Consider the following 23,560-nt stretch of genomic DNA (forward strand, 5'->3'; position numbering starts at 1 on the left):
ATGAAGTGGAACGACAATTTATTGGATATTTCAAACTTTTTTAACAAATCAAAAACTGAAAAACTGGGCGTGCAAAATTATTCAGCCCCCTTAATTAAGTTAATACTTTGTAGCGCCACCTTTTGCTGCGATTACAGCTGTAAGTCGATTGGGGTATGTCTCTATCAGTTTTGCACATCGAGAGATTGAAATTTTTTCCCATTCCTCCTTGCAAAACAGCTCGAGCTCAGTGAGGTTGGATGGAGAGGATTTGTGAATAGCAGTTTTCAGTTCTTTCCACAGATTCTCGATTGGATTCAGGTCTGGACTTTGACTTGGCCATTCTAACACCTGGATATGTTTATTTTTGAACCATTACATTGTAGATTTTGATTTATGTTTTGGATCATTGTCTTGTTGGAAGACAAATCTCCGTCCCAGTCTCAGGTATTTTGCAGACTCCATCAGGTTTTCTTCCAGAATGGTCCTGTATTTGGCTCCATCCATCTTCCCATCAATTTTAACCATCTTCCCTGTCCCTGCTGAAGAAAAGCAGGCCCAAACCATGATGCTGCCACCACCATGTTTGACAGTGGGGATGGTGTGGTCAGGGTGATGAGCTGTGTTGCTTTTACGCCAAACATAACGTTTTGCATTGTTGCCAAAAAGTTCAATTTTGGTTTCATCTGACCAGAGCACCTTCTTCCACATGTTTGGTGTGTCTCCCAGGTGGCTTGTGGCAAACTTTAAACAACACTTTTTATGGATATCTTTAAGAATTGGCATTCTTCTTGCCACTCTTCCATAAAGGCCAGATTTGTGCAATATACGACTGATTGTTGTCCTATGGACAGAGTCTCCCACCTCAGCTGTAGATCTCTGCAGTTCATCCAGAGTGATCATGGGCCTCTTGGCTGCATCTCTGATCAGTCTTCTCCTTGTTTGAGCTGAAGGTTTAGAGGGACGGCCAGGTCTTGGTAGATTTGCAGTGGTCTGATACTCCTTCCATTTCAATATTATCGCTTGCACAGTGCTCCTTGGGATGTTTAAAGCTTGGGAAATCTTTTTGTATCCAAATCCGGCTTTAAACTTCTTCACAACAGTATCTCGGACCTGCCTGGTGTGTTCCTTGTTCTTCATGATGCTCTCTGCTCTTTAAACGGACCTCTGAGACTATCACAGTGCAGGTGCATTTATACGGAGACTTGATTACACACAGGTGGATTGTATTTATCATCATTAGTCATTTAGGTCAACATTGGATCATTCAGAGATCCTGGAGAGAGTTTGCTGCACTGAAAGTAAAGGGGCTGAATCATTTTGCATGCCCAATTTTTCAGTTTTTGATTTGTTAAAAATGTTTGAAATATCCAATAAATGTCGTTCCACTTCATGATTGTGTCCCACTTGTTGTTGATTCTTCACAAAAAAATACAGTTTTATATCTTTATGTTTGAAGCCTGAAATGTGGCAAAAGGTCGCAAAGTTCAAGGGGGCCGAATACTTTCGCAAGGCACTGTATGCGGATGACTCAACGCTATACACATCAGTTACTACAGCGACTGAAATGACTGCAACACTCAACAAAGAGCTGCAGTTAGTTTCAGAGTGGGTGGCAAGGAATAAGTTAGCCCTAAATATTTCTAAAACTAAAAGCATTGTATTTGGAACAAACACTCACTAAACCCTAAACCTCAACTAAATCTCGGAATAAATAATGTGGAAATTGTGCAAGTTGAGATGACTAAACTGCTTGGAGTAACACTAGATTGTAAACTGTCATGGCCAAAACATATTGATGCAGTAAAAGCTGAGATGGGGAGAAGTCTGTTTTTAATAAAGCGATACTCTGCCTTCTTAACAACACTATCAACAAGGCAGGTCCTACAGGCCCTAGTTTTGTCAAACCTTGGCTATTGTTCAGTCGTGTGGTCAGGTGCCACAAAAAAAGGACTTGCAATTGTCTCAGAACAGGGCAGCACAGCTGGACCTTGGATGTACACAGAGAGCTAATATTAATAATATGCATGTCAATCTCTCTTGGCTGAAAGTGAAGTAGGGATTGACTTCATCACTACTTTTATTTATGAGAGGTATTGACATGTTGAATGCACCGAGCTGTCTGTCTAAACTACTGGCACACAGCTCTGACACCCCTGCATTCCCCAAAAGACATGCCACCAGAGATCTCTTTACAGTCCCCAAGTCCAGAACAGACTATGGGAGGCACACAGTACTACATAGAGCCATGACTACATGGAACTCTATTCCACATCAAGTAATTCATGCCAGCAGTAAAATTAGATTTAAAAAACAGATTTGAAAAACACCTTCTGGAACAGCGGGGACTGTGACACAACACACACATTGGCACAGACACATGCACACACACACACACACACACACACACACACACACACACACACACACACACACACACACACACACACACACACACACACACACACACACACACACACACACACACACACACACACACACACACAATAACATACACAATAACATACACACTATACATACACATGAATTTAGTACTGTAGATATGTGGTCCAGTAGGGGCCCGAGGGCACACAGTGTGTTGTGAAATCTGTAAATGTATTGTAATATTTTGTAAAATTGTATAAAGTGCCTTCATTTTGCTGGACCCCAGGAAGAGTAGCTGTTGCTTTGGCAACAGCTAATGGGAACCATAATAAATGCAAATACAAGTAGAAACATACAGTGCCTTGAAAAAGTTTTCATCCCTCTTGGCGTTTTTCCTATTTTGTTGCATTACAACCTGTAATTTTTTTTTTTTTTTTTTTAGGATTTCATGTAATGGAAATACACAAAATAGTCCAAATTGGGGAAGTGGAATTTAAAAAATAACTTCTATTCTAAACGGAATAGTGGTGCGTGCATATGTATTTACCCACTTTCCTATGAAGCCCCCAAATAAGATCTGGTGCAACCAATTACTGTCAGAAGTCACATAATTAGTTAAATAAAGTCCACCTGTGTACGATCTGTCACATGATCTCAGTATATATACACCTGTTCTGAAAGGCCCCAGAGTCTGCAACACCACTAAGCAAGGGGCACCACCAAGCAAGCGGCACCATGAAGACCAAGGAGCTCTCCAAACATGTCAGGGACAAAGTTGTGGAGAAATACAGATCAGAGGGTTGGGTTATAAAAAAAGATCAGAAACTTTGAACATCCCACAGAGCACCATTAAATCCATTATTAAAAATGGAAAGAATATGGCACCACAAAAAAAACCTGTCAAAAGAGGGCTGCACACCAAAACTCACAGACCAAGCAAGGAGGGCATTAATCAGAGAGGAAACAAAGAGACCAAAGATAACCCTGAAGGAGCTGCAAAGCTCCATAGCGGGGATTGGAGTATCTGTCCATAGGACCACTTTATGCTGTACACTCCACAGAGCTGGGCTTTTACAGAAGAGTGGCCAGAAAAAAAGCCATTGCTTAAAGAAAAAAATAAGCAAACACATTTGGATGTTTGCCAAAAGGCATGTGGCAAACTTCCCAAACATATGACCATCTGGTCAGATGAGACTTAAATGAAGCTTTAAGGGCCTTGAAGGAAACGCAAGGTCTGGCGCAAACCCAACAACTCTCATCATCCCGAGAATACAATCCCTACAGTGAAGCATGGTGGGGGAAGCATCATGCTGTCGGATGTTTTTTATCGGTAGGGACTGGGAAACTGGTCAGAATTGAAGGAATGATGGAAGGCGCTAAATACAGGGAACTTCTTGAGGGAAACCTGTTTCAGTCTTCCAGAGATTTGATACTGGGACGGAGGTTCACCTTCCAGCAGGACATTGATCCGAAGCATACTGCTAAAGCAACACACACATGATTTAAGGGGACACATTTAAATGTCTTGGAATGACCTAGTCAACGGCCAGACCTAAATCCAATTGAGAATCTATGGTATGACTTAAATATTGCTGTAAACCAGCAGAACCCATCCAACTTGAAGGAGCTGGAGCAGTTTTCCCTTGAAGAATGGGAAAAAATCCCAGTGGGTAGATGTGCCAAGCTTATAGAGACATACCCCAAGAGAATTGCAGCTGTAATTGCTGCAAAAGGTGGCTCCACAAAGTGTTGACTTTGAGGGGGGTGAATAGTTATGCACACTCAAGTTTTCTGTTTATATCACAATAAAAAATATTTTGCATCTTCAAAGTGGTAGGCATGTTGTGTAAATCAAATGATACAAACCCCCCAAAAATCAATTTTAATTTCAGGTTGTAAGGCAACATAGTAGGAAAAATGCCAAGGGGGGATGAATACTTTCACAAGCCACTGTAGTTGCTGGAGTCAGTCGTGTAAAAAGTACCCAATTGTCATACTTGTAAAAGTTTAGATCCCTTCATAGAAAATGACTCAAGTAAAAGTGAGTCAACCAGTAAAATACTACTTTAGTAAAAGTCTAAAAGTATTTGGTTTTAAATATACTTAAGTATCAAAAGTAAAAGTATAAATCATTTCAAATTCCTTAAGCAAAACAGACGACATCATTTTCTTTTTTATTTAGGGATAGCCAGGGCCACACTCCAACACTTCGACATCATTTACAAACATAGAGTGTTTAGTGAATCCACCAGATCAGAAGCAATAGGAAGGACCAGGGATGTTCGCTTGATAAGTGTGTGAATTGGACCATTTTCCTGTTCTGCTAAGCATTCAAATGTAAAAAATACTTTTGCGTGTCTGGGAAAATGTATGGAGTAAAAAGTACATTGTTCTCTTTAGGATTGTAGTGATGTAAAATTTGTAAAGAAGGGAAATAATAAAGTAAAGTACAGATACCCAAAAAAACTACTTTAGTCATACTTTAAAGTATTTTTACTTCAGTACTTTACACCACTGGCTGGAGGTGCTTCAGCACCCCTGATACATTGAAATACATTTGCCAAAGTTATAGAATTACTGCTGTCTGTTCAGAAATAAATTAAATAATTCAGAATACTGCACCAGGAGCAGACCTATAATTTAGCCACAGAGGATCAACAATAGCTTGTAAAAAAATAGGCAATAAAACATTTTTTATTTTTTTGAAAATCTGTGGATTGTGTGTAGCCCAATCACAAGGCATGCCTACAGTCAGGAATGCACATTTCAGTGAACAGCATACAGCCGCCAAAACAAGCCTTTCGCAATATTTAGAATACAATCGCGGGAAAAACACAAGTTGGAAAGCAAATGGTTCCTGCTGAAAAGAGATGACGAATCTGACTGTAGGCTGCCAAATAGTTATCAACTTCCAAATAGGCCTATTGAGTGAAGAGAATTGTTTTAGAAAGTTAAACAAGAGTGATATAAGCTTTTGGCACGAGCGCATCGGCCATCGCCGGTGAGTGAGCTACACATCATTCGGTGAGTCAGTGAAACTGGAGAGCTTTTTTAGGACTATAATTTCCTCCTCATATTGTACATTATGTGTGTCTCCACACACCTAGGTCTAGGCTACAGATGGATTCAAGACAAGGACGTTTTTTATTGATCTCTGATTCTCAGTTTGTCAGTGTGAAAGTACCCTGTCATTTCAATCATATGTGATGTATTAAAAAAGATTCAGCTAAAGTTTCCAATTATCTAAAATTTGTAGAATTGTATGAAATGCATTCATAAATGGCCCAGTTTTTCTCAGACTCTAGGCTTACCCCCCATGTGTAAAAAAGTGCCTCCACTCTACTGCTCTATGCCAACACGCAAGAGCGATGATATGCATGCATTGTTTTATTATAAAGTTGTTTTTTTTCCTGGTGTTCTGGTACCTCAGAACCCCTCAGGTCACACCCCTCTTAGCTCCCTTTTCGTTCCGGCACCTCCCAATTTACAAATTAAGCACTGGAGAGGAGATGTGAGGTAACTTAAGAGTTTTGGAGAGGAGATGTGAATTCCACTTTAACTCACACTCCCAACCCATTCCACCCTCCACCCCATCCAGACCACTGAGAGGCGCAGCCGGCTGTACTGCCGCTACCATGACGGGAACAGGAACCCACGTCTACTGCTCCAGCCCATGAAGGAGGAGGATGAGTGGGACAGCCCACACATCGTCCGCTACCTCAACGCTCTGTCAGACCAGGAGATAGAGAAGATCAAGGAGCTGGCCAAGCCCAGGGTGAGAGGAGCAGCAAACTGGGCCAGTTCCAGTTCCACTATAACATTAGATTGTCTTTGTTAGTAGATGGAATACTATACCGCATGTCTCAGTGGTAGTATTGAAACATCTTATCATAAGAGAGAGAATGTCTTAGAAACACACTATGGTGTCAATATTAATTTATACTGTATGTCTTTGTATAGCTTGCAAGAGCTACTGTTAGAGACCCCATAACAGGCATTCTGACCACAGCAAACTACAGGGTATCCAAAAGGTGAGTCATTATGTAGATCATGTTTAGTCATGACTCATCTCTGGGTGAATGAGTCATGTTGTTGGGTTCAGTCAGTGGATGTCTTGTCCTTCAGTGCGTGGCTGGAGGGGGAAGAGGACCCTGTTATTGAACGCGTCAACCAAAGGATAGAGGACATCACAGGTCTGACAACGCAGACTGCCGAACTCCTCCAGGTACCGATCACATACATAATACATACAGTCTACCCATGGCCGTGGGAGGGGGGGGCTGGGGCGTTAATTTCAATTTATCAGATGGTGCTGCAATCCCCTCAGCACCCCTACTTCCTGCGGCGATGAGCCTACCTGGTAGACATAGATAACTATACATATAGTCGTGTTAGACAGGGGTATACTGTAGTTTACCTGTTACACTCATATCAACATTGGGCATCATGTTAGAATACCCCTCTTCACTTTGAAATTTAGCTGATCATTTAACAGTCATCCAGTTTTGTGTGAGTCGTTGTAAACTTCAGGCTTCAAAAGTTATCTGATCGGATTTCGGCAATCGGATTTGATTAAATGCATAGAAATAGAATGAATAGAACAGGCGTATCATTGACTTAAATGGGGACGCCCGTTCTGTTAATTATATTTCTCCGACTTTAATCCTATCCGATTCAAGAAATCCGATCAGTTAACTTCTGAAAAATGAGGCCCAGAGGTTGTCCAATAACTTAGCTTCTACTCTTTGTCTCACTAAACAGATTGCTAACTATGGGGTCGGAGGACAATACGAGCCACATTTTGATTTCTCCAGGGTAAGGGTAACCTCTAGACGGGGACCAAAGTGTGCTATCTGTTGCATCTGGGAAGGGATGCAACAGTCATGTAGTCGTTTATCCTGCTGTGATCTATAGAGAAGTACGTTTTCACACGTGTAGCCACACGCCACTTGCTTATGTTGTTTTTCTCCATTACAATGACAATATATGTTGACCTAAAAATAAATTAGAGCTGCACATTTGGCTGTCAACATGCAAGACAGTGTCAAAGGTCAATGTGGACCTGTAAAATTAGGGGGATTCTGGCTCTCACCGACTGCTAGAGTCTGCTTCCCAAACGGCAACCTATTCCTTAAGTAGTGCACTATAGAGTAAAGGGAATACAGTGTAATTTGTAGTGATAGAGTGGTGTGTATCCAAGAGGGGCCCTGAATTCTTAAATGGCAGATTGCCAAAGGAGACCTAGATGACAGTTCAACCACGGGCATATTCCTAGAAGGAGAATAACTCAGAGGGCATATTCCTAGTAGAGTAAGAATAGTTAGGAACAGTATGTATAGATATATTGGCAGCCTTGCATTTTACAATGGATTGCAACGGAGAAGAATGTTCTGTTTTCTCTATTCAAAACTGGTTGAATGGCTATTTTTACCCTGTAGGCACCTGCAACCGACCACAGGTGAAATAAACGACATCATAAACAAGAATCCTTACCTCCAACCAAATTCATTTGAATTTTGTAACATTTAGTCCAGGTAATTGTTTACTTTGAAGTGAAAAATCTCAATTTAAGTTTAGACAAATACATGTGTAAACAAATACACGTGCACACCAAAAGTTCTCAAGTTCAATTTACTTGAGAAGAAATAGTGAATCATGCAAAAAAAAAAGACATTCAACACAACGTCAGAAGCTGGTTTGAAGTTGTTGGCATGCAGATCACAGCATGATGAAGATTGCATTTTGAGCCTTGGGGACCTCAGGTTTTATATTCAGTGAGTATGTTTCTTCCGGAAGATTCAGGAAGATTTCAGACTGCACGCAAGATGCTCAGGTCCTCAACCCAGTGGTAGACAGTGGCTCTACTGATTCTTAGCGGCACCCAGTTGAAGTGCACAACGTACTGTATCAATTGGACTACATGAAAATATATCCACTGAATCTAATCTATAATCAAAAGATTCAATATTAGATTATATTTAATATACTAAATATTCAATTGTTGCTCATATTTTTGTGAAATTAGTCAATTTATCCCAATGATTTTCAATAACTAAATTAAGTCAAACATATATTAACAATCAATTTGGTCACAAAGGATTTCTTTAATGGCGGGATCCTAGAGACATTTTAGTCTGGGTTAAAAGTTATAAACATTTGTTGCAGCGTCCTCAGGACATCATGGTCGATGGAAATAGACTTGCTACCTTCCTGAACTACGTAAGTACATGTCCCTGTGTGTATTCAACTTGTGTTTTACTTCATAGAAAGAGGAACCTGATGCTTTCAAAACATTAGGCACTGGAAATCGTGTGGCTACTTTTTTAAATTATGTAAGTATGAGAATCCAGTTGCTGCTGTCAACTTACAGTAGCAGCTAATGATTTAGGGCTCTATTCAACATTACAGCGTGATTGAAATTTAAAGGCAATGTTCCCGCTTTAGCGGAGTCTGCATTCACGTTGAATGCTGCATATGTCGTCTCAATCGGCAATTACCTTAACAGATTGAATAGAGCCATTAGATTCTTCTTTGTGGCTCTCTGTTTTGCAAAATTGTTTTTCGCAGGTCCATGACCTCCATTTCAATATTGGACTTCAATTGATTGCCAAATGGTTGAGAAACATGGAATGTCAATCAATGTTACTGCATACTCATAAAATCACTGGCCGTGTCCGAATACACATACTAGTGTGCTACATACTTAAACTGCATACTATGTACTCGTCGTCGCCTACTATTTATCACGTACCGGTTAGTAAAAAGTATACAGCATGCCACGGACGCAATGACTCCTGACAGGCTGAGTAAGTGGGGCGGAACTGAGTGGGGGTGTATTTTTTTCAAATTCAACAGACATGCATCGCATTAACCAGCCTGATAATAGTTATTTTCTCTAAACTCTGAAAATAATAGGAATGGAGTTATAGGCCTACTCAGGCTGTTTATACCCACACCATCACATTATAGCCAGACTATCACAGCCAACTATACCGTAGTATAGAAACTGATCAGAGTTGTGGTGGTCATCATACTTGATCTTGCTATAACTGCTGGTTTGAGTTAGGGCTATCATGGTGGTGTCCATTAAAACACAGAGATGATGTCCCAAAAAGCAGCAGCTACTCTTCTTGGGGTCCACACAAAACATGAAACATTACATAATAAAGAACGCTAATAGACAAGAACAGCTCAAGGACAGAACTACATCAATTAAACGTTGTTTTTTTTAAAGACACATGTAGCCTACATATCAATACCAATACATACACAAACTATCTAGGTCAAATAAGGGAGAGGCATTGTGCCACGAGGTGTTAATTTATCTGTTTTTTGAAACCAGGTTTTCTGTTTATTTGAGAAATATGAGATGGAACAGAGTTCCATACAATAAGGGCTCTATATAATACTGTACACTTTCTTGAATTTGTCCTGGATTTGAGGACTGTGAAAAGACCCCTGGTGGCATGTCTGGTGGGGTAAGTGTGTGTGTCAGAGCTGTGTGTAAGTTGACTATGCAAACAATTTGGGAATTTCAACAATGTTTCTAATAAAATGATAAAGTGATGCAGTCAATCTCTCCTCAACTCTTAGCCAAGAAAGACTGACAAATATATTATTTATATCAACCCTCTGATTACAATGAAGAGCAAGACGTGCAGCTCTGTTCTGGGCCAACTGCAGCTTTATTATGTCTTTCCTTGCAGCACTCGACCACACGACTGGACAATAATGAAGATAAGACAAAAGGACTGCAGGGCTTTTTGGAATGTGGTGTTAAAAAAGCAGAGCATCTCTTTATTACGGACAGACCTCTCCCCATATTTACAACCATTGAATCTATATGTTTTTACTATGACAGTTTACAATCTAAGGTAACGCCAAGTAATTTAGTATCCTCAACTTGATCAACAGCCACAACATTCATTACCAGATTCAGCTGAGGTCTAGAACTTAGGGAATGATTTGTACCAAATGCAATGCTGTTAGTTTTAGAGATGTTCAGGACCAGTTTATTACTGGCCACCAATTCCAAAACAGACTGCAACTCTTTTTTTAAGGGTTTCAGTGACTTCATTAGCTGTGGATACTGATGTGTATGTGGTTGAATCATCAGCATACATGGACACACATGTTTTGTTTAATGCCAGTGGCAGATCATTAGTAAAAAATAGAAAAGAGTACAGGGCCTAGAGGTTTGCCCTGTGGTACACCACACTTTACATGTTTGGCATTAGAGAAGCTTCCATTAAAGAAAACCCTTTGAGTTCTATTAGATAGATAGCTCTGAATCCACAATATGGTAGTGGTTGAAAAGCCATAACACATACGTTTTTTTCAACAATAGGTTATGGTCAATAATATCAAAGGCTGCACTGAAATCTAACAGTACAGCTCTCATAATCTTCTTATTATCAATTTATTTCAAACAATCATCAGTAATTTGTGTAAGTATAGTACATGTTGAGTGCCCTTCTCTGTAAGCATTCTGAAAGTCTGTATTTGGTCAAACACAATTCTTCCCAACAGTTTGTTAAGAGCTGGCAGCAAACTTAAAGGTCTGCTGTTAGAACCAGTAAAGGCCGCTTTACCACTCTTGGGTAGCGGAATTACTTTGGCTTCCCTCCAGGACTGAGGACAATTACTTTCCTCTAGGCCCAGATTAAAGATATGACAGATGGAAGTGGCTATAGAGTCAGCTACCATCCTCAGTAGCTTTCCATCTAAATTGTAAATGCCAGGAGGTCTCTCATTATTGATTAACAATCTTTCCACTTTTTCCACACTAACTTTACAAAATTCAAACTCATTATTAGTGTTTTATGCATGAATATGATGGCTCACTGTTCGCATTTCCTGCCTAAGTTTGCCCACTTTGCCAATTAAGTGATCATTAATTGGCAACATCCAATGGTTTTGTGAGAAATAAGCCATCTGATTCGATAAAAGATGTAGTTTATTTTATCTTTCTGCCCATCATTTAATTTAACATTTTTCCATCATTCTTAATATCATTGATATTGGCTTAATAATACAAATTCTTCTTTTTTGTTATTGAGTTTGTATTTGTATTTATTATGGATCCTCATTAGTCAAAGCAGCAGCTACTCTTCCTGGGGTCCAGCAAAATTAAGGCAGTTTATACAATTTTAGAACATTGCAATACATTCACAGATTTCACAACACACTGTGCCCTCAGGCCCCTACTCCACCTCTACCACATATCTACATTACTAAATCCATGTGTATGTACAGTGCGTATGTTATCGTATGTGTGTGTGCATGTGTCAGTGCCAATGTTTGTGTTGCTTCACAGTCACCGCTATACCATAAGGTGTTTTATTAATCTGTTCTTTAAATCTAATTTTACTGCTTGCGTCAGTTACTTGATGTGGAATAGAGTTCCATGTAGTCATGGCTCTATGTAGTACTGTGTGCCTCCCATAGTCTGTTCTGGAATTGGGGACTGTGAAGAGACCTCTTGTGCCATGTCTTTTGGGGTATGCATGGGTGTCAGAGCTGTGTGCCAGTAGTTTAGACAGACAGCTCGGTGCATTCAACATGTCAATACCTCTCATAAATAAAAGTAGTGATGAAGTCAATCTCTCCTCCACTCAGCCAGAGATTGGCATGCATATAATTAATATTAGTTCTCTGTGTACATCCAAGGTCCAGCCGTGCTGCCCTGTTCTGAACCAATTGCAATTTTTCTAAGTCCTTTTTTGTGGCACCTGACCACACGACTGAACAGCAGTGACAAAACTAGGGCCTATAGGACCTGCCTTGTTGATAGTGTTGTTAAGAAGGCAGAGCATAACTTTATTATAGACAGACTTCTCCCCATCTTAGCTACTACTGAATCAATATGTTTTGACCATGACAGTTTACAATCTAGTGTTATGCCAAGCAGTTTAGTCATCTGAGCTTGCTCAATTTCCACACTATTTATTGTAAGTTTTAGTTGAGGTTTAGGGTTTAGTGAGTGTTTTGTTCCAAATACAATGCTTTTAGTTGTAGAAATATTTAGGGCTAACTTATTCCTTGCCACCCACTCTGAAACTAACTGCAGCTCTTTGTTGAGTGTTGCAGTCATTTCAGTCGCTGTCGTAGCTGACGTGTATAGTTTTGAGCCGTCCACATACATGGAAACTCTGGCTTTACTCAAATTCAGTGGCATGACGTTAGTAAAAATGTAAAAAAAGCAAGGGGCCTAAACAGCTACCCTGGGGAATTCCTGATTCTAACTGGATTATGTTTGATAGGCTTCCATTAAAGAACACCCTCTGTGTTCTGTTAGACAAGTAACTCTTTTGCCACATTATAGCAGGGGGTAAAGCCATAACACATACATTTTTCCAAGAGTAGACTCTGATCAATAATATCAAAAGCTGCACTGAAGTCTAACAAGACAGCCCCCACAATCGTTTTATCATCAATTTCTCTCAGCCAATCATCAGTCATTTGTGTAAGTGCTGTGCTTGTTGAATGTTCTTCCCTATAAGCATACTGGAATTCTGTTGTCAATTTGTTTACTGTGAAATAACATTGTATCTGGTCAAACACAATTTTTCCCAGAATTTTACTAAGGGTTGGTAACAGGCTGATTGGTTGGCTATTTGAGCCAGTAAATGGGGCTTTTCTTGGGTAGTGGAATGACTTTAGCTTCCCTCCAGGCCCGAGGGCTCTCTATTAGGCTTAAATTGAAGATGTGGCAAATAGGAGAAGCAAATATCGTCTGCTATTATCCGCAGTAATTTTCCATCTAGATTGTCAGACCCTGGTGTTTGGTTGATAGACAACAATATTATTTTCACCTCTTTCACGCTGACTTTACGGAATTCAAAAGTACAATTCTTGTCTTTCATAATTTGGTCCAATATACATGGATGTGTAGTGTCAGCGTTTGTTGCTGGCATGTCATCCCTAAGTTTGTTTATCTTGCCAATGAAAAAGTCATTAAAGTAGTTTGCAATATCAGTGGGCATTGTGATGAATGAGCCAACTGATTCAATAAATGAAGGAGCCGAGTTGCCTTTTTCCCAAAAATGTCATTTAAGGTGCCCCTAACCTTTTTACTATCATTCTTTATATAATTTATATTTGTTTCATAGTGTAGTTTATGTTAATTTAGTTTAGTCACATGATTTCTTAATTTGCAGTATGTTTGCTAATCAGTTGGGCTGTCAGACTTAATTGCCATACCTTTTGCCTCATCCTTCTCAACCATACAATTTTTCAATTCCTCATCAATCCAAGGGGATGTAACAGTTTTTACAATCATTTTCTTAATGGGTGCATGCTTATAAGTAACTGGAATAAGTAGTTTCATAAATGGGTCAAGTGCAGCGTCTGATTGCTCCTCATTACACACCACAGACCAGCAAATATACTTTACATCATCAACATATGAATCACTACAAAACTTCTTGTATGACATCTTATACACTATATTAGGTCCAGCCTTTGGAACTTTGTTTTTCCTAGATATCGCTATTATATTGTGATCACTACATCCTATGGATTTGGATACCGCTTTAAAGCAAATATCTGCAGCGTTAGTAAAAATGTGATCAATACATGTTAATGATTAGTCACATAACTTCTCAATTTGCATTAAGTCAGCTAGTCAGATGTGCAGCCATTTAGCCACTCTTTTTGCCCCATCTCTTTCAACCATACAGTTTTTTTCAATTTCTCATCTATCCATGGAGCCTTAAGAGTTCTAAGAATCAAAAAAGAAAAAAATGCCTGTAGCTCATTTACAGTGTGGTTATTGCGGCGCAGTTTGATGTTCAAAGGGCTGTTGTCCGGTTTATTATTTCAGTTGAATTGTTGAAGATCATGAAGATGGATAAGGTTGAGTATGTAAGAATGGGATGGTTAACAAGGACAGTTAACTAGGGAACAAAAACATACATGGTAGTGATTTAACATAAACAAGATAAACAAATATACTCATGAATTTCAATAACATATTAAATGAATATTACGGTGCAGAAACGTACACAATAGGTTTAAATATGAGTAAATGCTTAAAGGAAATGAATATATCAAACAGTAAATGTTCTAAATCAAATTATAGTATAAATTAAGAAATAATAACAAAATGACTTGTTCATATACATCCAAAATACACAAAGGAAAAGGTTACAAGAAAATTGGTGTCTTGTAACAAAACACTTGCAAACTGAAACGGTTAGGTCTGCCACACTGATTAGTGACAAGTGTGGGTATTTAAAGATGGTGAATGAGCTGGAGTCCTGCCTCTGCTGGAGGGGGATTGGACAGGGGATGGTGGTTGGTGATAAGGTGAGGGCTGTAGTCAGGGTAGGGGCAATTTACCACAGTAGTCCATATACAGCCCATCTATCCTATTTAAAAAGGACTGAAGACAGAAACTTGGTTCCATTTCAACATATGTATTAGTGAAACCAAAGTGCTGTAACATATATACATTTTATCAAATTGCCTAGTACACACACCAAAACTTTTCAAATTGTCTCTATTGTGGTTTGGTCAGGGTGTGATTTGAGTGGGCATTCTATGTTCTATTTTCTATGTTTTTGTATTTCTTTTTTATGCCCGGGTATGGTTCTCAATCAGGAACAGCTGTCTATCGTTGTCTCTGATTGGGAACCATACTTAGGCAGCCCTTTTTCCCACCTGTGATTGTGGGTAGTTAACTTTGTTTGACACTTTAGCCCTTAATCGTCACGGTTGTTTTGTATTGTTTTTGTTAGCGTCACCCAAATAAAAGGAATATGTACGCTCACCACGCTGCGCTTTGGTCCACTTCATTTGATGGCCGTGACACAAATGTTCAAATAAAATTGGCTATTGCACAGAAAAACTTAGACATTCCGGTGCATCGCAAATTCACAACCACTGGACAACAACATAATAAACTAAAGCACTGATAATTGGGAAGGAGATCAAAATGACTGCTAAGGCTTGATCCATAAATTAAATCATTAATAGGTACCCTAGCCTACAAAACTCAAACAATCCATACTGTATGTTCCTTATCAAAAGGCGGATTAACATGACATCTATAACGCAGCCACAACCCAAGTCCCTGGTGCTGACAGATTCAGAAATCAAAAGATGGTTTAGTATTTGGTTTAAAAGCTCTGAGAATGCATCATCTGCGATTGTGTTGTTTCCCACTATTCGTTGATTTATATAATTGATCAGCTGTTGTCAAAGCCGAAATGAGTACGATATTCGGGCATTTATAGTACACTGTATGCTCGATTTTCAAAATACTGCATACTATTAAACTTCATTTTTTCGCATGCCCAAACGGCCTACTATTTAGGATACAAGTATGGGTATTTGGACACGGCCACTAACATTGCTACAGTAGATGGTGGTGGGAAAAAAGGTTGTCAAACACTGGAAATTGACTGTTGGAGTCTGTCAGTTAATTTCCGTGTTGTACCCAATCAGACCCTCAAGGACTGGAATTGCCCTTCCCTGCCCTACAGTACACCATAACATGCTATCTCATTTATTGGCCCATGCTAATACTGTAAATATGATGTGAGTGTGTAAATAGAGGTAGAATGCCATGCTTTGCAGAACTACAGTGCTTTTGGATGACTACTTTTTATACTGCACTTTTGTCTAGTTGAATGACTGGTTATTATGGGTTTGGTGTTATGTTTAGTGTTATTAAACAATGTTGTCATAGTTTCAAGACTTCAAGACTTTCAAAACCCTTCTTCAGATCTTCAGTAAACTTTAGAATTGCTACAGATATATTTTTACAACTTGGAAACTATAATTTGTATGATTACGCCTGTTACATTTTTTTATGTAAATACAGAACACATCCCTTAGAGAAGCAGGCTACAGTAAATGGTATTAGGTGGAGTACTTCAGTGTATTAGTGAAGCCAGCTCACAAGGCAGTCTTTTCCCTGACAGATGAGTGATGTTGAAGCTGGAGGAGCCACTGTGTTCCCAGACTTTGGAGCAGCTATCTATCCCAAAAAGGTGAGATATAAACAATGTGACTGCTGTCAAGCACAGCCCTCAGCACTCGGGGCCAAGAAAAACTATTGGTCAGGTCACACGGTCAGAGAAATCTCCTAGCCGTAGCCATCATACAATGTTAGCCTTGGTTGAGAGGGCCCACACTATCTTATAGTGAGCTATTACGTTGATGCAGTGGTGACTTACATGTACTGAACAGGGTATGTCTTCTCAATGTGTGTCCACAGGGAACTGCAGTCTTCTGGTACAACCTCTTTAGGAGTGGAGAGGGAGACTACAGGACCAGACACGCTGCCTGTCCTGTGTTAGTAGGAAGTAAATGGGGTGAGTCAGGTGGAGAGTTTAATCTTAACACACAAGCAGCCTCTCTAATCTCAATATGTTTATCGGTGTCAGTCATTTGATGTGTTTCTTTGACTACTTCCTAGTCAGTCTTCCTTGTGTTTCTCTAATGTATCCCTCATGTAGGCTGCAATCAAACCTTCATAGCAATGTTACGGCAGTGTTTTTGTTTACAAACTTCTGATGGCACATACACTTACTTTGATAATAGGAAGCCTTTACCTGTGAGTGGAGTCTTTCTGGTAGTAGTATGTTTCAACAGAGCCCTTAACCCCATTTCCACTGGCACTTTGAATTAAGGCCAAATTAGTGATAAATTCGAGCTGGGTTGAGGCCCAGTTTCACAGCCCAGATTTACTAAGCAACTGCCAGCTAATCACCGCTGGATGCTGACACCACGTTTAGCTAGGTTGTCTGGGCTTGTTGCTGACTGTTAGCTATCACAATGACAAGCAGTACTGCAGTAGTCAGACATGACACGAATTACCACTATAGATGGATCCTTCATTTATATTTGCACTGCACAATACACTTTTATGAGAACAGTCAGCCCTCGAATGATAGCTAGCTAACGTTAGCTAACATTAGATTGCAAATCAAAGTTGAAACAAGTCTGCTAGCTAACATGAGCTAGCATTAATTTGATCTGGTGAGGTTGTATTGAAACCTGTCATCTGGTTTGCTTGGTTAGCTAGCTCTGTTCTTGTATCTATTTATCATGTGTTTTTGTTCTACTTTACTTTATAATACTATATATTGATTACTGCATTGTTGGGAAAAAAGTTTGCAAGAAAGGAATTTCACTGTAATCGTGCACGTGACAATAAAACGTTAAGCTTTGAGTCGTTCTGTTAGTAGTAGGTTTTAGTCTGGCACATTGGAGAGAATTGAGATTGGCAATGACATTTTATATTTCTCTCTGTTGCCAGTGTCCAACAAATGGATCCATGAGCGAGGTCAAGAGTTTAGGAGGCCATGTGGCCTGACAGAAGTGGACTGAACCAAAGCTCTCACCACTGAACTCAGACTGGAGGTGTACACTCTACCTACAGTGCCTGAACATTTTATTGATCTCTCTCTCTCTCTCTCTCTCTCTCTCTCTCTCTCACACACACATACACACACATACACACACATACACACACATACACACACACACACACACACCCTACTGTGGTATCCATTCTGGCTTTTAACATTGAGTTGAGTCTTGACTCTTCAGTACCTATGCAGATAAAAGGAGGTGGATATGTGAATATACTGTGGGTATATAGCGTTAAAGGCTCTAATTTCTTGTTTTGTTTAGCATTATGATTTTTTGTTTCAAAATATGACATGCATATTCACATACTGACAGCACAACCCAATGAGAACCCACTGTTTTAGGTCCACTACATTTGCATTTACAGACTGCTTAAATGATTACACCGTATGATTGTGAAATTTTTTTAAATGGAAAATGTGAACCACAATAAACAGTGTCTTTTATTAATGCCCCAATTCAGTCCTTTTCATTTTATTTTTCAATCATCACTTTGTCTACTAAATCTCAGTGTGCCTCCTTGGGCCACTGAAATGTTCAGTCCGACTGTGTTGGCGTGGTGATATAAATTTGAATATATTTACATACAGGTCTGATTGGTTGATAGAATCATCTAGAGTCCACCCCCTTACCCTTCAACAACAACAAAAACAAAGGCACATGGTATTCAACCTGTCAGTTGGAGCTGGACCCTGACAGACAAGTCTTCCACAGGTCTGAAGGCTACTTTGTTTTGTCATCAAAACAAAAGGCTTGCATCACTCATCTCAATTTGCTATATCATTGTGGTACTATTTTCTATAGGTCAGAATATGCAAAAGATGCAGGACGAGAAAGGATGAGAAATATGTAATGTGTGGAGCATTTAATTAAAAAATTGTAGGCTTAATATAGTCATTAAAAAAAACGTAATTTCCCCCCTCCCCCGGCTCACTCTCGGCGTGTCTCACTCCAGTTGTTACCAGTCACTTACCTAAGATGCAAGCAGAGATATGCACAATTATATATGTCTATGTCATGAGTTATTCAGACTCTGGGTAAATAGAAGGACTGCCTTCATTGCCAAAATCTTATCAGCCGTGTGTACACTGTATAGGCAACAGTCTCTTGGCGCTGCTGAGCAGCCAAATGGAGCAGCCAAATGCGGCACTAGGAAATAGGCAAACTGGTAACCACTCACCCAGAAGCAGGGCTAAGATTGAATCATACTACACCGCCTCTGACACTCATCTTATGTGGCAGGGCTTGGAAACTATTACAGACTACAAAGGGAAGCAAAGCCGCGAGCTGCCCAGTGACACGAGCCTACCAGACGAGCTAAATCACTTCGATGCTCGCTTCGAGGCAAGCAACACTGAGGCATGCATGAGAGCATCAGCTGTTCCGGGCGACTGTATGATCATGCTCTCCATAGCCGACGTGAGTAAGACCTTTAAACAGGTCAACATACACAAGGCTGCGGGGCCAGACGGATTACCAGGACGTGTGCTCCGGGCATGTGCTGACCAACTGGCAGGAGTCTTCATTGACATTTTCAACATGAGTTGAACATAATTGAGTCTGTAATACCAACATGTTTCAAGCAGACCACCATAGTCCCTGTGCCCAAGAACACAAAGGCAACCTGCCTAAATGACTACAGACCCGTAGCACTCACGTCCGTAGCCATGAAGTGCTTTGAAAGGTTGGTAATGGCTCACATCAACACCATTATCCCAGAAACCCTAGACTCACTCCAATTTGCATACCGCCCAAACAGATCCACAGATGATGCAATCTCCATTGCACTCCACACTGCCCTTTCCCACCTGGACAAAAGGAACACTTATGTGACAATGCTCTTCATTGACTACAGCTCAGCGCTCAACATCATAGTAACATCAAAGCTCATCACTAAGCTAAGGATCCTGGGACTAAACACCTCCCTCTGCAACTGAATCCTGGACTTCCTGACGGGCTGCCCCCTTGGTGGTGAGGATAGATAGCAACACATCTGCCACACTGATCCTCAACACTGGAGCTCCCCAGGGGTGCATGCTCAGTCCCCTCCTGTACTCCCTGATTACCCACAACTGCATGGACAGGCACAACTCTAACACCATCATTGTGTTTGCAGACGACACAACACCGACAACGACGAGACAGCCTATAGGGAGGAGGTCAGAGACCTGGCCGGGTAGTGCCAGAATAACAACTTATCCCTCAACGTAACCAAGACTAAGGAGATACAGGGGCTGTAGTGGAGCAGGTTGAGAGCTTCAAGTTCCTTGGTGTCCACATCAACAACAAACTAGAATGGTCCAAGCACACCAATACAGTCGTGAAGAGGGCACGACAAAGCCTATTCCCCCTCAGGAAACTAAAAAGATTTGGCATAGGTCCTGAGATCCTCAAAAGGTTCTACAGCTGCAACATCGAGAGCATCCTGACTGGTTGCATCACTGCCTGGTACGGCAATTGCTTGGCCTCCGACCGCAATGCACTACAGAGGGTAGTGCGTACGGCCCAGTACATCACTGGGGCTAAGCTGACTGCCATCCTGGACCTCTACAGCTGGCGGTGTCAGAGGAAGGCCCTAAAAACTGTCAAAGACCTCAGCCACAGACTGTTCTCTCTGCTACCGCATGGCAAGCGGTACCGGAGTGTCAAGTCTAGGACAAAAGGGCTTCTCAACAGTTTTTACCCCCAAGCCATAAGACTCCTGAACAGGTAATCAAATGGCTATCTGGACTATTTGCATTGTGTGCTCCCCCTCCCCCAACCCCTCTTTTTACACTTCTGCTACTCTCTGTTTATCATATATGCATAGTCACTTTAACTATACATTCATGTACATACTACCTCAATTGTGCCGACCAACCAGTGCTGCCGCACATTGGCTAACCGGGCTGTCTGCATTGCGTCCCGCCACCCACCACCTGACAACCTCTCTTTTACACTACTGCTACTCTCTGTTCATCATATATGCATAGTCACTTTAACCATATCTACATGTACATACTACCTTAATCAGCTTGACTAACCGGTGTCTGTATGTAGCCTCGCTAATTTTATAGCCTCGCTACTGTATATAGCCTGTCTTTTTACTGTTGTTTTATTTCTTTACCTACCTATTGTTTACCTAATACCTTTTTTGCACTATTGGTTAGAGCCTGTAAGTAAGCATGTCCCCACACTAAGGTCTACACATGTTGTATTCGGTGCAGGTGACAAATACACTTTGATTTGATTTGATTTGAAATTGAGCAGTTGCTATGGCTACTCACACCAGAGTAATGTGTGGAGCATTTAATAAAACATGTATTTAAAAAAGGTAGGTCTAATGTAGTTTACTTAGTAATCATTTGAACAAAAATATAAACACAACATGCAATGTGTTGGTCCCATGTTTCATGAGCTGAATTAAAAGATCCCAGAAATTGTCTATACGCACAAAAAGCTTATTTCTCTCAAATGTTATGCACAAATGTCTTTACATCCATGTTAGTGAGAATGTAGAGACAATACATGTACTGGTTTTGGTACCATGTTTCCATCCAATGAGACAAGTACAAAACATTAGACAGTTGTCTCCATGTCTGGTCTGCATCTGGTAGAGATGGGTTAAGGTCCCGCGGGGTTCTTCCTGTTTGCTGGGGGAGGGAGGAATAAGCCCCATTGGTCAAGTAAGGACAAACCCTAAAGCCACTGCTCACAGGCTATTAGCAGAGAGTCTACAAAGAACGTCATTGAACACTCAGTACAGAGTTCCAAAATTCCTCTGGAAGCAATGTCAGCACAATAACTGTTCGTCGGGAGCTTCATGAAATGGGTTTCCATGACCGAGCAGCCACCCACAAGCCTAAGATCACCATGCACAATGCCAAGCATTGTGTGGTGTGGTGTAAAGCTCGTCGTCATTGGACTCTGGAGCAGTGGAAACGCGAGTGATGAATCACACTTCACCATCTGGCAGTACGACGGACGAATCTGGGTTTGGCCAATGCCAGGAGAACGCTACCTGCCCTAATGCATAGTGCCAACTGTAAAGTTTGGTGGAGGAGGAATAATAGTCTGGGGGCTGTTTTTCATGGTTCAAGCTCGGCCCCCTAGTTCAAGTGAAGGGAAATGAATGCTACACTGGTAAACTTTTGGTTTTATTAATTTATTGCCACCGGGGCCCGCCAGTGTAACTGCTAAGCTGCTTGCTGCCCTTACACTGTACTGATTGTAGCAGGTTTATTAAGGTGTTCATTCTATTATCTATATTGACTTTGACATTAGCTAAGATGTCCACATACTTTTGGTCATGTAGTGTATGTTGCTGATACCAATCAATCAATCAATCAAATGTATTTATAAAGCCATTCTTACATCAGCTGATGTCACAAAGTGCTGTACAGAAACCCAGCCTAAAACCCCAAACAGCAAGCAATGCAGGTGTAGAAGTATGGTGGCTAGGAAAAACTCCCTAGAAAGGCCAGAACCTAGGAAGAAACATAGAGAGGAATCAGGCTATGAGGGGTGGCCAGTCCTCTTCTGGCTGTACCGGGTGGAGATAACAGAACATGGTCAAGATGTTCAAATGTTCATAAATGACCAGCAGGGTCAAATAATAATCACAGTGGTTGTTGAGGGTGCAACAGGTCAGCACCTCAGGAGTAAATGTCAGTTGGCTATTCATAGCCGATCATTCAGAGTATCTCTACCGCTCCTGCTGTCTCTAGAGAGTTGAAAACAGCAGGTCTGGGACAGGTAGTATGTCCGGTGAACAGGTCAGGGTTCCATAGTCACAGGCAGAACTGTTGAAAATGGAGCAGCAGCATGGCCAGGTGGACTGGGGACAGCAAGGAGTCAGCATGCCAGGTAGTCATGAGGCATGGTTCTAGGCCTCAGGTCCTCCGAGAGAAAGAAAGAGAGAGAGAAGTAGAGAGAGCATACTTACATTCACACAGGACACCGGATAAGACAGGAGAAATACTCCAGATATAACAGACTGACCCTAGCCCCCGACACATAAACTATTTCAGCATAAATACTGGAGGCTGAGACGGGAGGGGTCAGGAGACACTGTGGCCCCATCCACCCCGGACAGGGCCAAACAGGCAGGATATAACCTCACCCACTTTGCCAAAGCACAGCTCCTACACCACTAGAGGGATATCTTCAACCACCAACTTACCATCCTGAGACAAGGCCGAGTATAGCCCACAAAGATCTTCGCCACGGCACAACCCAAGGGGTGGCCGCAAACCCAAAGTTTATTTTGGGATATTCAAGGTTTTATTTACAATGTAAAGAACATACAAATACATTTAGTCAAAGAGTACATTTTACAAATAGGCATCCACTTCTAAAATGATCCAAGGTGTTGATTTACTTACTAATCTCTGTGGAGCCCAGAACCAAATCTTGTGTACACTGACCATCTAGCATTTACTTTGTGTTAACAGTATGTCACAAGAGAAAATTCACTTACCGACTAAACAAAACACAAGATAACTTGTGGACACACAGTATCTGGAGAACTGGTTGACACACATTATCTGGAGAACTGGTTGACACACATTATCTGGAGAACTGGTGGACACACAGTATCTGGAGAACTGGTGGACACACAGTATCTGGAGAACTGGTGGACACAGTATCTGGAGAACTGGTGGACACAGTATCTGGAGAACTGGTGGACACACAGTATCTGGAGAACTGGTTGACACACATTATCTGGAGAACTGGTGGACACAGTATCTGGAGAACTGGTGGACACACAGTATCTGGAGAACTGGTGGAGAACTGGTGGACACACAGTGTCTGGAGAACTGGTGGACACACAGTA

At 40.9% G+C, this 23,560-nt stretch overlaps 1 protein-coding gene across 2 annotated transcripts in view; it reads left to right on the top strand.

Moving 5' to 3' along the window:
- p4ha2 (procollagen-proline, 2-oxoglutarate 4-dioxygenase (proline 4-hydroxylase), alpha polypeptide 2) overlaps window positions 1-18,203 on the top strand; it is a 42,282-nt gene extending 24,079 nt beyond the window's left edge. The window contains exons 8-15 of one of the 2 annotated variants that reach the window (XM_064982264.1): window positions 5,963-6,139; window positions 6,325-6,395; window positions 6,490-6,589; window positions 7,126-7,179; window positions 8,530-8,583; window positions 16,293-16,361; window positions 16,589-16,685; window positions 17,633-18,203. In XM_064982264.1, coding sequence (XP_064838336.1) covers window positions 5,963-6,139; window positions 6,325-6,395; window positions 6,490-6,589; window positions 7,126-7,179; window positions 8,530-8,583; window positions 16,293-16,361; window positions 16,589-16,685; window positions 17,633-17,703 — 693 coding nt within the window. In that variant the 3' untranslated portion in view covers window positions 17,704-18,203. Of the gene's footprint in view, window positions 1-5,962; window positions 6,140-6,324; window positions 6,396-6,489; window positions 6,590-7,125; window positions 7,180-8,529; window positions 8,584-8,630; window positions 8,697-16,292; window positions 16,362-16,588; window positions 16,686-17,632 lie in introns of both variants that reach the window. The other variant, XM_064982263.1, reaches the window with a different exon arrangement.
- The last annotated feature ends 5,357 nt before the right edge of the window (window positions 18,204-23,560 follow it).

The sequence above is a fragment of the Oncorhynchus masou genome, chromosome 12 (assembly GCF_036934945.1).
Source record: "Oncorhynchus masou masou isolate Uvic2021 chromosome 12, UVic_Omas_1.1, whole genome shotgun sequence".
In the NCBI taxonomy this organism is placed as follows: Eukaryota; Metazoa; Chordata; class Actinopteri; order Salmoniformes; family Salmonidae; genus Oncorhynchus; species Oncorhynchus masou.